A 16,755-nucleotide genomic window follows, 5' to 3' on the forward strand; every position below is an offset into this window, starting at 1 on the left:
TAAAATGCATTTTTGTACCTGACACACCTTGAAGTGAGAAGGGAAGGGAGATTTTTGTTTGTTGAGGAGGGGGAGGATAAGGAAGGAATAAAATGAAACACTGAAAACACGTATAAAAGTGACCTATTCATCAGCTTGCAGTATGTCATCACATTTATAGGAAGGAATAAATATAAAAGGTTTCTGAATTTTGTCCTTGGCATCATTTGAATTTGTATCAAAATGTTAAATACCGAGTGAGATCCCCCCGCGTCTAGTGTACTGGGATGTTCATTTACCAGCGTTTGTGCCGTGGGACAGTAAAGGGGCACAGGCTGATTTTGCTCCAGTCCCTGTACCCTGCTACAGTAGTCTCTGCCGATGGATCAGGAAGCCCCAAAACTATATCTTGCAGGGGGCCTCCAAAAATTGTGGGCCGGCCCTGGCTGTCAGATATATTTTTCATTAATTGAGTCATCCCTTTTTTTATTCCGGATTATATAAATTGATGACTTTGATAATGACTGAATATTTACTTTGAAAAGTGAAAAGTTAACTCATTATAGATGGTCTTGTACTGTTTGTAGTTAGTGTGGATGTTAACGTTGTTTTAAATGTCCCCTGTTTTCTCGCTACAATGCACACCAGAATTTCATTTGGATTGATTTAGAGGAATAATTGGATTTTTTTTTCTCTAACATGGCGTGATAGAAGGATTAATAGTCCAGTGCTAGGAAGCATAATGCACCACTAGCCTGCAACGGGCTGCTTGGGGCTGGGGTGAGTGGGATGCAGGGGGTGCCATGTGCATGTACATACATGTAAGTGGTAGCCAGGCAGGGTGGTGGAGAGCAGTTCCCTTAGCTCCCTCTAGGTAAAGTCTATGAGAGTGGGGGGAACAAGCAATTGGGGGGGGGGGGCGTGCTCCTCCACCCCCTGATTTTCTGTGCCTGCAGTGGGCTGTAGCCTAGCCAATCGCCAAACCAGCTCCAGGCAGGAGCTGCCTTCATGGCCTAGCTGGTAGGACCTGGTGGGGAGGGAGCACCATGCTGCCATAGCTCCTAAGGTGAAGCGACACCCTGCCTGCCAGGCAGCAGTGGGGATCACAACTCCATGCTGCTGTGCCTCACCATGGCGGTGTGGTGCTTTCTCCTGTGCCAGATCCCCCCTGCTGGGCTCCTGTCTGGAGCTGGTCCAACCCAGCTGCAGCTGTGCAGCCTACCGTGGGTACAGAAATCTGAGGCATGGTGAAGGGACTGGTACATTGTGCCTGGAAGCACATTGTGCCTGGGGTTGGGCTGGTGTACAGTACATGTCTCCTTCTGTGCCCTTCACCGCCCCCCATGCATCACCTCCCCCCATCCCCTTTCTCTTACACTGGGGGGTGGGTGACTGTGGTTTGGGAGTGAGGGGCACCAGCAGGACCAGCCAACTGTGAGTGATTTATAAACCCCCCCCCCCCCCCCCCCCCCCCGGATCAAAATTTACTGGTATTTAGAATTTATTTTATTATAATGATTGAGGCACTCAGGTTTCCAGATTGCTTTAGAATTCTAAATATATTAAGAAAACATTGTGTTCAACTGCTTGCATTTAATTTTAATTGTGGAGAAATGCAGATTTTGGGGGTTTAATCAGAGAATTTGGGATTTTTAAATGGAGGAGACCAGGATCCCTGATGATCAGGTACATTGAGATCTTGATTATGTACACATGATTCCGTGTTTACTTTTCCCTGTATTCAAAAGCTAGTCAAATAAACCTATCGCTGGCAATGTAAATTGTAAAAGGTTTACTTTTAATAATGCACAAAGGGGATGCGCAGACTAATTAGCCATGACAGACTAATTAGCCCCTTTCTATAACTGTTAGGTAAGGAATAAGTTTAACTCTGGTTTTTAATTGCTCAATTAATACATCCTAAATTTAAAGAGATCTGCATTTCTAAATTGGGCATCTAGCTCTCATTTGTATCTTTTGAGTATCTCTTCCTTTAACTTTTAAAGCAAAGCATCCACACCAGAAGACAGGCGGGTGATCCAGGCTGACCTGGACAGGCTCAGCAAGTGGGCGGACGAGAATCTGATGGTGTTCAACACCGATAAATGCAAGGTTCTCCACCTTGGGAAGAAAAATCCGCAGCATCCTTATAGGCTTGGCAGTGCTATGTTGGCTAGCACTATGCAAAAAAGAGACTTGGGGGTCATCATTGACCACAAGATGAACATGAGCCTGCAGTGCGATGCTGCGGCTAGTAAAGCGACCAAAACGCTGGCTTGCATCCATAGATGCTTCTCAAGCAAATCCCGGGACGTCATTTTCCCCTTGTACTCGACCTTAGTGAGGCCACAGTTGGAGTACTGTGTCCAGTTTTGGGCTCCACAATTCAAAAAGGATGTGGAGAAGCTTGAGAGAGTCCAGAGAAGAGCCACGCGCATGATCAGAGGTCAGGGAAGCAGACCCTGCGATGACAGGCTGAGAGCCCTGGGGCTCTTTAGCCTGGAAAAGCGCAGGCTCAGGGGTGATCTGATGGCCACCTATAAGTTTATCAGGGGTGACCACCAGTATCTGGGGGAACGTTTGCTCACCAGAGCACCCCAAGGGATGACGACTAGGTCGAACGGTCATAAACTACGACAAGACCGTTTCAGGCTGGACATAAGGAAGAATTTCTTTACTGTCCGAGCCCCCAAGGTCTGGAACAGCCTGCCACCGGAGGTGGTTCAAGCGCCTACATTGAACACCTTCAAGAGCAAACTGGATGCTTATCTTGCTGGGATCCTATGACCCCAGCTGACTTCCTGCCCTTTGGGCAGGGCGCTGGACTTGATGATCTTCCGAGGTCCCTTCCAGCCCTAATGTCTATGAAATCTATATCCTCAGAATTGATGGCATAGGCACTTCTATTCCCCAGAGTCTTTTGTGGATTGGTGATGTTGATAGTTGATATAGCATTGTAAGTAAAGCTTTTTGGAAGGGATTCGTCCCAAGGCACCTCTTGAAATTTTCCTGTCATACTTGAAGTCCTACTTTCAGTACCAGAAAATTACACAAACTTAATTTGTGTCCTCGAAGCTTTTTACTTCTGGCTATGTAATCTGCCATGGGAGCAGATGTACTGCTGGTTGTGACAGTTATCAAGCCTTCTCTCAGATCTATTTTTTTGTCCACAAAGACACTTTCAACTATCACAATATTTTTGGAATCAGTTTATAAACGTTCTGTCTAGAAACTTCTAACCTGGCTTAAATCATCTTTTGGATAGGAGGTACTAGAACCCAGTGCAAGGCAAGTGCAAGATGTGCAAGGCCTGTCACATATAGGAAAAGCTTTTTTGGTAGGTTTTCAAAACAATACAGCAAATGTTCTTAACTGTGTATATGCAGCAAAAGCTTTGTTATCCAGCACTTTATCAGCTGGAAAACTCCACTAACCATCATCCGAGGGACACAGCAAAAGCGAAACTGAAAGTCCTACTTCCAGTTTTGCTGCCGCGAGCTGAGTTCTTCACTTCTTTGGCCCACAGCCCAGGGCAAAGCAGCCTACATGGGGGGGGAGGGGGCCCTGCCTGTCCCCCGGCACGCTGCCAGAGAGTACACCGGATGGTGCACACTTGACTAAGCGGCATATTTGATTAACTGGTATTCCCAGGGGATGCCGGATAACAGAACTTTTGCTGTAAACCTTTTTAATTAATTTTGTAAGGCAGTAGAAAAAATCATCAGAGCCAGTATCCATTGGCTCTTTTATATGCATTGTATAGATGGTTGTTTACAATCAGTAAGTCTTAATGTCATTGTCCAAGGTAATGAACAGCAAGACCTGACGTGGAATAATGCATAAAAGTCTGCTCACACATGTTCAAGTATTAACGCTGGACTAGGCATGCTGAAAGGCTATTGGTGTAATCAGGGAAATGGAGAGTCCTAAAGAGACTTACAGAGCGTATCTGTATAGCTTTCCTCCCAACCCTGGATCCCCTGTTAACAAAATATCTCCCTCACACTTTGTTTAGTGGGTATACCAGAGACCAGCAGTTATGCCACTGAAAAGCTGTCTGTTCTACCCAAGTGCGATCTGTTTTGCTTTACTTAGGTTCTCTGTCTTAGCAGAGCCCAAGAGCAGCACTGGGTAGTGCTTAATGCTCTCAGCTGCCCACCCTTCTTAATTATTGGTGCCTGAGGACTAAGCAGGAGGAAGTACACAAAGCTAGTTCGTTTGTGGAAGACCTGGGATTGTGAAGGGAAACCTTATGGCCATGTCCAAAAAAGACTTGACTTGTTTGGCCTAGTAAAATGAAGGCTGAGAAGGCATGAGAGTGTCTTCATTATATTCCCAGGGGAAGAAGAAGCACAAGGGAAAGACAAGAGCTATTTAAGTTTAGTGTGATAGCTAACCTCAGTTGATGCTTCTATCTACAGTAAAGTGTAACTGGAAATTAGAATTGATGCATAATTGTTAGAAGCTGCTTTGCAGGAGTAGCTTCCTGATTTAAGTTTTTCTCACTTCTCTATCCCTTTTCAACTATTAACATGGAGTTTGATAACTTTTTTATGAAAGGGGTTGAATGGTGTAAATGGTGTACTGGTTTGTGGTAGATGGGGACAGGAGTCTGGTTTGGGAGGTGCCTTCCAGTTCTGATTTCTACCCCATCACTTATTGTTTGGGTAGAACTGAACTGCTTCTCTAAGTGCATGGAATGATAAAGAAAGCAAATGTTTTGTGTGGGATGAGGAAAGATGGCTTCTGTTTCTTTTTCATAATTGAATGGCCACTGTCAACCGATTGTAGCTACTAAGATTAAACTACCTTACATGGAAACAGTTCACTGCTGATATTCCTAGTAAGGGCATTTTTTGTGTATTATAATAGCAGTTAAAATGGAATATTCTGTAATTAGGGACCTACTTAATTAATGGTTTTCTGGATTTTGTGGAAACTGCAAAATCTGGGATTGTATGCAAAATCAACAACACCCCCCCCCCCCCCAATAACAGTATAATGCTGGCTCCCCAGTGGGAGTCAGCAGTCTGTGCTGCCAGGAGGGGAAGGCACCAGCTTCTGGGGTTGTACAAAGGAGAACAGACAAGATGACAGTTGCCCCCTTGTCCTTCCCCCCACTTGGGGCCTCGATGCCAGTCGGTGTCAAGGGGCAGGATGACATGAAAGGCAGCCAGAAATCAAGATGGCGGCTTCCCCCTCACCCTTCTTCCCCCACCACCAGGCCTCTCTGCCAGTCAGCACCAAGGGATAGGGCTGCTATAAAATGCCTGTGAAACCTGCTCAGCAAGCTGCAAAAAACCCTTTGTCTTGCCATGATTTAGGTAGGTCCCTATTTATAATCTGATCTTCCATAATCTAAACTACCAGTGGTTCTGCATAACAACGAGTTTCCTAAACACAACATATTCCATGGTTTTCTCAGCATGGATTATCCCTTACATGGTATGTACCGGTCTTAACACTGCAGTCTGTGCAGCTTCCATAGTTTCCATTTTTTAAATAAAAAGGAATTTCTATGAACCTTTTTCCCCGCTTTGGCATAGTATGACAGTTCACAGTATAACAAATTGAAAACTATCAAGGGAAACATTGAAGGAAGTATACTTTCTCCCCCCCCCCCAAAAGCTATGCACCTTCATTCAGTGATGAAAAGCAACATGCTTTTGGTAGTTCATGAGAAATTTGGCTTTTAAAATGTGAGATTCTGTTCCATAGAATAATGTTAGGACATCCGTCACCTGGAGGCCTGTACAGCTAGTCTGCTTTAGTACTCAACTCCAACTAAGCCATGATGATGGCATGGGTATAATTCATCCCCTTGCTGCCATGGTAATGTTTTTACAGTGCGTGAACTTCATTTAGTACTGCCTTCTTTCTCCCATTCCATTTGAGCTCTAGAGCAGTGGTTTTCAAGCTATGGTCCATGGACCCCTGGGGGGTCCAGAGACTGTCTAGGGCAGTAATTCCCAAACTTTAACAGATTGCACACCACCAATTTAAAATAATACAACCTTAACTACCACCAGTAAATTTTTCAGTTCAACCTGAAGTACCACCCGCAATTTTTTGTTGTATAAAGTAATTATAAGAAATCTGTTGACATACCACTGACAGGTTGTCTGAATACCAGATTGGGAACCACTGATCTAAGGGGTCAATGAAAGATAACTATGATCATTCAAAAGTATGTGAATACCCTATAGGTGCTGACTTTTTAATTTTTTTTCGGGGGAGGGGGGGATGATGGACATGTATAAAAATTTCTACGTCACCATGGGGGGGGGAGGCTTCTTGCCTTACGCTTGTCTACAAGGAAACCTCATTAAATGCATCATCTATCATTAAACTGCCAAAAGCAGCTTGTACTCAGTAATGGAAACCACCTATGAACGTAATTAAATGTAGCTAACACTGAGTATGACTATAAAACACATCGCCCATATTGAGCAAACCATAATGCTAAGAGTCTACCACAGGGATAGTTTAGTGCAACCCATCTGAATAAGATATATGATAGTGCCCAGTGTGCCCAGTCCCCCCTCAGCACTTATTCTTTTTTAGAGTCATGGTAAGCTGCTACATTGAATGTATTTTGACTTCCTCTTCACTCCTACGGCTGAGCTGTACCTTTCTTTCCCATTTCCAGTGATTTCTGTTTATTCACCAGCCTTAAATGCCTGGCAGACATCACCAAATGGGGCCCCAAACAGTTCACCCAGAATCCTATTGTTACCTTTCTCTGTCTATTGTGTACAATCTGTGGGCTCACCCTCTATGAGGTGAAGCTGGATCAGGTTGCCCTGCACCTCATCTGCATATACATTCTTGAAGCATTCCAGGGCTTGTGACAAGAATACCCAGTTCCAGTCATGAGTAGGAGCTAATTATGGGGGACTGTATGAAATATGCACACATACCTCATACCATACCAGTGCTGAGGTATGGGATCACTGGCTTGAAACACTGACTCTGTTGGGGCCCAGCCCAATCAACAGTATGGTAAATAAGCCTTTTGGCATTGGACTAATATTATGCATAGTTTGTACTTTATATAAGTAGGTTCAAAAGGGCTGCTTAAGAGTAGTTTTTTGAGTACCCATGCTAAAACTTGCAGCGGTTTCAAAAAAGGTAAAAGCAACAATTCTAGATGAACTAAGTCTATAGGTATCTTTAGTAATTTGCCTACATGCAAATTACTACAACTATGTTTGCTTCAAGGTCATTGTTTTCAAATTTGTCCATCACTTCCATGTACTCGAGCATAACAGGGTCTGACAGTAAAGGGCCGGTGGGGAAAGGGCTGCAGGGGGAAGAAGTGAGGGGGTGGCAGAGGGCAAGGGGCTGCCTGATTCCCCGGATATATTTTCCCTGCTGTAGCAGTAGGCAGGAGACTAATTCAAGGCAAACCTCCAATAATTAGGTTCTATACTTGGAAAATTGTAACAAAATTATAAATATTTTTCCATATATAATTATTGGGGGTTGTCTTATATTTGAGTAAATATGGTATATTCTAGCATTATTGCCTGCTCTTGTGTACCAACCTCCTTCCTTTTCCCCTTTTACAGGAGGTGAAGTTTGAACAGTAGGTTTCACAGTATGGTGGAAGCTTCATCCTTGGGGGTTTTCAAAACCCTGCTAGACAAAGCTTTTGCTGGGATGATCTAGTTAGAGCTGGTTCAGCTTTGAGCAGGGGTTGGACTAGATGACCTCCTGAGGTCCCTTCCAACCCTACCTTTCTATGATTCTATGTAAGTGTGAGTGTTTTGGGTACTATGCGCTCTAATAGGCTTCATTAGAAGCAACTTGCTGAGGTATAGCAACACTGAGAGACCTGCTACCACCATGTCTCTAAAAACAGATCATCTTATATACTTATTTGAACTCCACTAAAGCTAATGGAATGTCTCCTGTTGACTTGAGAGGGCTTTACACTAAGCCAACAATTTTCAACCAAGGTGTTGTACTTTTAAGAATGCCATTAGTACTGTTAGGTATGCAGACACATATGCATGATTCACAGATTAAACCCAAAGATTTCAAATAGGATTCCATAGTGTCAAAACATTCTGACCTACTGTGGTCCTTCTGAATTCTTTGCAACAGAAAACTTGATTTATTATTTTCCCATGGTCAAAAAACAAGTGAAAGGTAAGAGCTTACATTTTCTGAGGGGTACTTTGGGTCTAAAGAGGTACGTTGAGCCTAGAGTCTGAAAAGCTTTAGACCTAGTGAATTAGACCCTCAGTGTTATGACTCAGTAACTAGGAAAACTTAAAATACAGCATAAGAGTCTGAAGTCTTCCTTGCATGGACTGTCTACTGTTTGTGATGATGTTTATTGTTTGAAGTACACAGCCCTCCTCCCCCCCCACCTCCCTTTATATTGCATATAGTATCTAGCCTTTCTTTCTAAATGACGTGCACGTCCATGAAGACACTATTACAAATCTCCTGCGTGTGTTCAAGGTTTTTTATTTTAAACCCAAAACTTGCCCTTTTCTCCCTTTTTAAAAGCAACACACACTGCCTTCCTATTTGGTTCTGAATATATGCAAGTGGTGAATCCTTACCAGGGACACTTATTTCTTTTAATATGAAGAGTAGAGGGGGAGAAGGACTGATGAGCTGTGCTTTGGCTTATGCTTATTTATGGAACCAAACAATTGTTTTCTATGAAAATATAAAATCATAGACCAGTTATTTGGGAAGAATAGTTCTTAATTTGATTTTTATATATGCAGCCTGCACAGCTTAATAATAAATCCTTCAGTGAAAAGCTGATGTCACTTTTGTTTCATTTACAGTCTCCTCTCAGCCATGACCTCATCCTTAACCTGACTCAGGATGGAATCAAACTGCGGTTTGATGCTTTCAATCAGAGACTTAAGGTAAGATGATAACTAGGATAGATTCTAACCTAATATGATGATTGAACAGATGAATCCAGTTGTTTATATGCTACACACAATGTGCTCTGGAAATAATTGGCTATATTGTGATTTTTTTTTTTGTGGCCAAATGTCATATTTGTAGAAATATTTAATGTTAACATATTTTGTTGCAGACTATATATATAGATGCCATAAAAATATACTCATTCTAACAAGATATGTTTTCACTTGTTTTAGGTTGGAGCATATGCTTAAAAGGACTTGACTGATCAGTTTAAACACAGGATCTAAGTTCAGATCATAGATTACTGCAGTAAAAGTAGCTGTAGTATTGGGAGGCAGGGCAGAGTCTTCACCCAATTGCTTTTTTTTCTTGCTTTTTACTTCTGTAAATCCTTGTTCCCACCTCCACCCACCCTTTAATTCCTACTTTTAGGTGAATTATGTTCATAATAAAATCATGTGGCCACTGGTGTATGTTTACTCTTGGAAGGCCAGATAAAAGACTTGTGTAACCACTAATTTTACCATGGAGTTAAATTCTAACAGTGCAGTTGAACCCAAAAGCTTAAGAGCCTCAGCCTACCAACCCCGCTCACAATGCTCTGAACATATTGTTACTTAAACAGTTTGTATACAAAGAATGCTTTTTATATTCACCATCTTTAGTAAATGACAAGTTGGTTAAAAGTAGCCTCTCTGTGGAATCTTGGAAAAAACAATAAATGTTACTATTGATGTGATGTGATTGGTTTTAACCAAGCAAATTGGCGAGTACAGGTGTAGGGCTTGGTGGACATTTGGTTGTTAGTATGAATTGAATAGCATGCTCTACCTTTTCCTTCAGACAAGTTTCCTCCAAAAGAAGGGGCAGCTATACATGTGAATTGAGGCTGCTCTAACGCACTGTAATTACAGCACGTCAGAGCAGACTCGATCAACGCATATGCAAATTAGGTACATGCCTAGGGCCCTAAGTGAAGAACGGGCCCAGTTGTGGTTATTTTACATATTCTAATTATTGAGTGAAAAGAAGTAGGGGCCCATGAGTTTGTTTGCCTGGTGCCCGCTAAAGGGTTAATCCTGCCCTGTCTGTTGCAGCAGGGTAATTACTAGAGGTGCACCAATACATCAGTCCGATATCAGATCAGCATTGATACAGTCAATTTTTTTTATATCAGAAACTGGCTTTTTTTGCCCAAGGTAGCCAGTAAGGTGGCCAATAAATGCTCTGTGCACACGTGCAGCTGCAGTGTAGCATGTAGGCAGTGAGGAGCACAGCCTGGCAGCTTGGGAAGCTATGTCCAGCTGGTAGGTCTGTCGTGGTGGAAGGGGATGGGGAGGGGAAGGGAAGGGATGTGGGGGGCGCAGATCAAGACCCCTTCAGTGAGGGAGGGGGCAGGGCAGGCACTGCCCGGGCGGGGCACAGGACAGAGCTGTGGTGGGAGGGGCCTCCTGCTGCTGCACGCACCCCAGGAGGGCACAGGGGGCATGGGCCCCCCGGATCTGTGTGGGGGGCAGAGCAGGCTGGGGCTGCACTTGGGGCAGAGCAGGCTCTTCCCAGAAGGGGTGCTGGGCCGGGCTGTGCTCAGGGCGGGGTAGACGGCAGTGCTGGGAGAGACAGTTGGGGGGGCTATGGCAAATTTTGTGGTGACTGCAGCCCCCTCCCCCATGGTCCCCTCCCAGCACTGGCACAGCCCCAGCCTGCACCAGCAACCTGCCCCATGCAGATCTTGTGGTCACATGCCCCCCATGCCCTCTTGAGGTGTGCATAGTGGTGGGAGTCGCCCCACAGACAAGCCACTGCTCTGTCCCACGTTGTCGTTCTCCCCCCCCGCCCCGGGTGGGTAGCATCAGCCCCATTCCCATTCCCTTCCCCCTCCCCTTCCATCAAAACAGACTTACCAGCCAGACACTGCTCTTCAAGCTGCTGGACTATGTCTTGGAAATCGGATTGGTATTGGCTGACATGCCTCCTTAAAAATCAACTATTGGTATCGGCCCCAAAAATCTCTCTCAGTGCACCCCTAGTAGTTACTGCACTCCAGCAGACTCCAGCATCAAATGTATCAGTATCTCTGCACTGAAAAATGGTGGCAGGGGCACTTTAACGAAAGCTCATCAAATGAGCTTTAGTTAAAACATCCCCGCTGCCATTTTTCAGCACAGGGATGCTGATACACATGATGCTACAGGCGCTTTAGTTAGAGTGGCTCTCGGAGTCTCTCTAATTAAGGTGTTTCCCTCCCTGTCCCAGGCTTTGATGGACTCCCAGGGTACATGTATAAATGCTACAGGTCTGCGTCATGCCTCTCAACCAATGCTAGGGTAATATGCGAAAAGTTGTCCTTTTTACCCATGGCTATGCCTGCTTGTCAGTTTGAAGAGCAAAGTGAATAAGTCGAGTAAGTTCCATTAGCACAAACTCTCCTTAAAGACAGTTAATAAAAATAAGAGATGAGGAGATCAGTTCATTAAAATATTCTCATAGTTGTAGTATTCATATTAAAACATTTGTGAATTGCAGTTCATCAAGATTATCATTTTAACAATTAATTTAAGATTTCTGTAGTATTCTAAAATACTTTGCATTCATATTTTGTAGATGTATATTTTTAATGTTGAAAATAACGTGTTATGCAGAACAATTTTTCATTAAAATTTAAATTGGATGTAGTTAAACTCGTCTTTACCAGAATAGTCTGGATTCTAATGCATAATTGAATTGTGAAAGCTTCTGGTCATAAAATCACTTCTGTATTAAGAGTACTTTTGTTTTCTTCAAAATGGAGGGTTTACTGCTATTCAAACAGTGGAGGTGAGCCTAGGTTTTTCAAATGAATGTCTTTTAAAGCAGTTCTTATGTCTGATGGATTGCCTTTTTGCAGTGTAAGATACTGCATTTCTTTAGATATTCTTTCCAATGGAATAATTTCTTTGAAGTGACTAAGCTTGATGAGACAGAAATAATCATTTCAAGAATGTGTTTCACTTCATGCCATTTATTTGAATCTCTCTCTCTCTTTAATAAGTAAAACTTTTATATATTCACCAATTCTGTCTCTGCACAATTTTTGAGACCGTGGGATCAATGCTGGAATACCAGTAGCTCTAAGAAACATTTAGGAGCTCCCTTCACTTTTCTCTTTCCTCCATCATGTATTTTAACTTAATCCATTTTTTTTTCTTTTTTTACACATGAAGATGATGATGCAAATAGTATTGAACTGATCTGCTGTAGCATAGTTTAGTGATCCACCAAAAATATTTTGATTGTTTTTTTTCTTGTGTCTAATTGTAAATTGTATAATTTTCAGAAGAAATGTTGGCAAAGTTGTAAAGGAAGAGGAGTTTGATCTGTGTCTGTGTGCTGTGAAGTTTAAGTGATGTTTGTAAAGTTTTTTTTTTTCCAGTTTTTATATACAAAATTGTGTAAAATTTAGTACTTCTTGCAATAAGTTTTCTCATCCAAGAACTGTTTAGGTGGGGGTTTAATAAAAAAAAAAAAGCTACCCAAGCTGAACAGGCATGTCCTACTAGCATGAGTAGGACATGCCTGTTTCTGTGTATGCAGTAGTACACAAGAGTGACTGGACAGCATTATGTTTGATCGACCACCTTTGACTCCACAGATTGAATTATCATGTGCCATTCACAGCTGGATCAACTGAGGAAAGGCTTACGGGAGCATTTAGCATAAGTGTAGAGCAGGGCTTGAATTTGTGCCTCTAGAGTAGTAACAGGATGCCTTAACTTCACCACTTCTGTGGCCTGGCACGTGGAAGCTAGTAAAGATGACACAGTTCTTATGGGTTCCACTGCTGTTCCAAATCCAATGGGTAGAAGAAAAAATAGAAAAATACATGTTAAATTCATTCTGCTTCTTGAGTAGTCTGCTGCTACCAGAGCTAGGTCATTAGGATAGAATTAAAAATAAACTTTGCTAAAAGGTAAAAAACACAGCCAGGACTTTTCAAAAGTACTGTAAATGGGCAGTGGAAGAACTTGTCTCCAGTAGCATTCCAGAGATTTTAACCTATTGTATGAGTTAGCCAGAGGCTGTATTGCAGCATGGAGCTCTGGACTGAGGTTTTAAGACTAGTGCCCTTTTATGAATCTTAGAACTTTCCCTCTTGCCCCCAAATAAATTGGGATGATTCCTTGGTCTATGGCTTGTAGATATCTGGGAAATTTTCAAAGCCCCGAAAAGAGCTAAGTATACAACTGTAAATGTGGTGAAATTCTTCAAACAGTTTACATTGATCTTACATTAAAGCAACCAGTTTTGCTCAATTTGAGCCCAAAGCTGCTTGGTTGTGTAGAATTTTGATCCAAGATTAGGTAGTTTTAAATGCTACCTCATTGTCTTTCCGTGGGCAGTGGAATAAATGCCATGATTTCTTTGTCATTAGTAGCTAAACTGGTTGTTAAAAACCCTGTCTTAACCTTGTCTTTGCAGACATACACAGAAGAAATACTGCAAAGACCATATGCTTATGTAAATACAGTGGGTGTTACAAGACTGCTTGATTATCTGCAACTATGCCTAAATTCAGCTAGTTCTTCCTCTCACCTGCAGTTAATATATTATGCCAGAATAGATTTGAGTTTAATCATAAGCCTTTCTCCTTTCTTTAATAGCAATCAGCACAACAATTTATGCCCTCCTTTGACCTGGATCTCATTTGTGCAATATGTTTTTTTTCTTGGCTGTTCATAGATTCATAGATGTTAGGGTTGGAAGGGACCTCAATAGATCATCGAGTCCAACCCCCTGCATAGGCAGGAAAGAGTGCTGGGTCTAGATGACCCCAGCTAGATGCCTATCTAACCTCCTCTTGAAGACCCCCAGGGTAGGGGAGAGCACCACCTCCCTTGGGAGCCCGTTCCAGACCTTGGCCACCCTAACTGTGAAGAAATTCTTCCTAATGTCCAGTCTAAATCTGCTCTCTGCTAACTTGTGGCCATTATTTCTTGTAATTCCCAGTGGCGCCTTGGTGAATAAAACCTCACCAATTCCTTTCTGTGCCCCTGTGATGATGTTCTTTGATTCATCCTTTTTAAATTTATTTCTGGATCATGAATCTTTTTAGCCAGGTGACAGCAACAGCCTCTGACTCCAGTGCTCAGGAGAAGCCTGTGTTTTTTCTCTTACTTTTGTGCTAGATGAGAACTCCCCCATCTTCTCCCCCCCCCCCCCCCCCCCCCAATTCAGAGAATGTTTTGCTTAAGTACTTCAAAAAACTAGTCTGATTTCTTATGAGTCAAACCTACGTTTAAATAGTGTACGTTTAAGTTCTTATAAGATGTAAGGTATTGCATGGCAATAGACATTATAACTTTTGACTTAGAATGTTTGCCATGTTTTACAAAAAGACTGATTCCTTTTTAGCTGGTGGTATTTACATGAATTTAAAATTCATACAGGTGTAGTGTGCTGTGTAGTAACAGCAGAGTTTTAAAAATATAGCAAATTACTAATTCCTACCTTTTAGTAGGAAATTCTCTGGGGAACCCTAATTTATTGTCCTTGTCCACAGAAATTTTGCCTTCTGTCAGAGAAGTGGTTCTTTTAAATCCTGTAAAGGATGCGTTGCTCTAGACCAGAGGTGGGCAAAATATGGCCTGCGGGCTGAATATAGCCCGCAAGGCCGTTCTATCTGGCCTGTGGGGCCCCTGAAAAATTTAGAAAATGAATATTTATCTGCCCTTGGTTCCTGTCAAAAATGACAGTAGTAGGACCCAGGGGAAGCCCAACGGGCTCCCACAACAACAGGGCTCACCTGGCCCTGCTGTGCCCCCCCAGCCCGAGCTTCTGGTCTGAGACCTCATGGCTGCACCACACTGGAACCACCAGTAAGGGGGAAGCGGTGGGAAGGGCAGAGGAGAAGCCCACACAGGGAAGGAGCCTGGGGAAAAGCTGAGCACAAGGGGGGAAAAGTGGACCCGTGCCCAGCGCCACTTGCAGCCCGCCTGGGGCTGCCTGTGCTGTACCCTGCATGGGCTGTGAGCAGCTGCGGCAGGGAGCACCAGCCATGGGGTGGGGGAGGGCCGCTCCCTCCACCCCCGCGCTTGGTTTTTCCCCAGGCTTCTTCCCAGCAGGGAGGAAAGTGGCCCCTCCCCCACCCTGTGGCTCCCTGCTGCAGCTGCTCACAGCCCACACAGGGTTGTCCTGAGTAGGCACAGGCAGCCCCAGGTGGGCTGCAAGTGGCTGCAGCATGGGATGCCAGGGACAGGGCAAGCGAGGGGCTGCTCCCCCCCCCCCCCAGGCACTCAGCACCAGCTTCTTCCCTGCTGGTGAGCAGGGGGTCAGGGCTGTGCACTGCCCCCCGCCTGTACTGCGGGGCTAGGGGGGCACTGGGAGTGAGCCGATGGGGAGCCAGCAGGAGCACGGGGCCTGCACTGGTGTCCTGGGGCCAGTGCCTGCAGGGCTAAGAGCAGGGTGGCAGGAGCACGGTGTCCCAGCTGGCAGGGGCTTTATGGAGCTGGGCCAGCTCCCCCCCTCCTTGCTGGTGCAGCCCAGCCCAGCTCCACAGAGCCCTGCCAGCCTGTGCCCCGCTTGGACCCCACCGGTGCTGGCTCTGGGACATTGGTCCCAAGATAGTGACCAGGGAGCAGGGCACCTGTCAAGGGGCAGCACTACCCATGTGGTCCTTGACAGCCTGCCAAAACTGGGTAAGCAGCCCTCCACCCGAAATAATTGCCTGTATCTGCTCTAGACAAAAGTACGAATTTCTTTTCTGTTTCTTCACCAGCATTCGGACACAGTTTTTACCTTGAGACAGTTGTATGGTTAAATTCTTAGTTCTTTGTAGTGGTTTAGAAATGTGATTTTTGGGGCATTGGTTTTTCACTTTTTAATTGCATCAAGTTAGATGCCAACTGAGCAGGTTTCCTTTAGGTAGAGGGAACTTCATAACTGCTTTTACCTTTTGTCAGTCAGTCTGTCCTAAATATCATATTTTGAATATCTGTGAATTCAGAATATTTTTTATATACTTTTTTCTTTTTTCAGGTGATTGAAGTTTATGACTTGACTAAAGTAAAGTTAAAATATTGGTAAGTGATTTTAAAATAATTTTGTCATGTTGACTCATGCACTTTACTAATTACATTCTTTCTCTCTTTCCCCCCCCCCCCAGCCCATGTGTAGGCTACTGGCCTGCATTGAGTTCCTGTATCATTGAATTCCTTGTCATAAAACAATTTATCTCACCATGATTTATATTATTTAAAATATTGTAAGCTCTGTTTCTGTAACATGGCAAATGAATTGGATTGTAATTTGATCAGTAGTCTAGATTTAAGGCTGGTAGGCAAAATTGTGGTAGCTTGGTATTCTTACTGCATCCATAAGATTGGTTTGAATGAGTTAGCTGTGCCTGCTCTTTCTATTGTAAGCATGAGGAATAAAATATTTGTTTTGCTTAGCTGGGAATGTGTTTTACTTGTTTTTGCTCTCAGTAGTTTAACAGATGGAGAAGAATTCAGATAACTTCAAAAAGTCATTTGTAAAAATGATCAGTTTCCTATTTTTTTTCCCTTGTAATGGTAGTATTATAGCAAACGCTTTGTTATCTGGCACCCACAGGGATTGAGGGGTACCAGACAACAAAATACAACGGTTAACTGAGAGGCCTGAACAGGAGTCTTTGCCTGTTCAGGCTGCTGCCCCTTCTGTGGGCCCCACAGGCCCTGAGGGACAGGGAGGTGGGCCTTGCTCAGGCTAATTTGCCCCCGGCCGTGGGGGCTCAGCAAAACCAGAAGTGCCATGGTAGGCACTTCCGGTTTTGCTTTTACCTTACAAGCCAGCATGCCAGTTAATAGAGCGTGCCGGCTTGTAAGGTGCTGGATAATGCAGCTTTTACTATATTTGTTA

The 16,755-nt window shown here is 43.7% G+C and overlaps 1 protein-coding gene across 5 annotated transcripts in view; it reads left to right on the forward strand.

Moving 5' to 3' along the window:
- PHAF1 (phagosome assembly factor 1) overlaps positions 1-16,755 on the forward strand; it is a 63,433-nt gene that overhangs the window by 13,416 nt on the left and 33,262 nt on the right. For all 5 annotated transcript variants that reach the window (XM_059713736.1, XM_059713735.1, XM_059713737.1 and 2 more), the window contains 2 exons: positions 8,790-8,873; positions 15,892-15,935. In XM_059713736.1, coding sequence (XP_059569719.1) covers positions 8,790-8,873; positions 15,892-15,935 — 128 coding nt within the window. The remainder of the gene's footprint in view (positions 1-8,789; positions 8,874-15,891; positions 15,936-16,755) is intronic.

The sequence above is a fragment of the Alligator mississippiensis genome, chromosome 10 (genome assembly GCF_030867095.1).
Source record: "Alligator mississippiensis isolate rAllMis1 chromosome 10, rAllMis1, whole genome shotgun sequence".
Taxonomy (NCBI): Eukaryota; Metazoa; Chordata; order Crocodylia; family Alligatoridae; genus Alligator; species Alligator mississippiensis.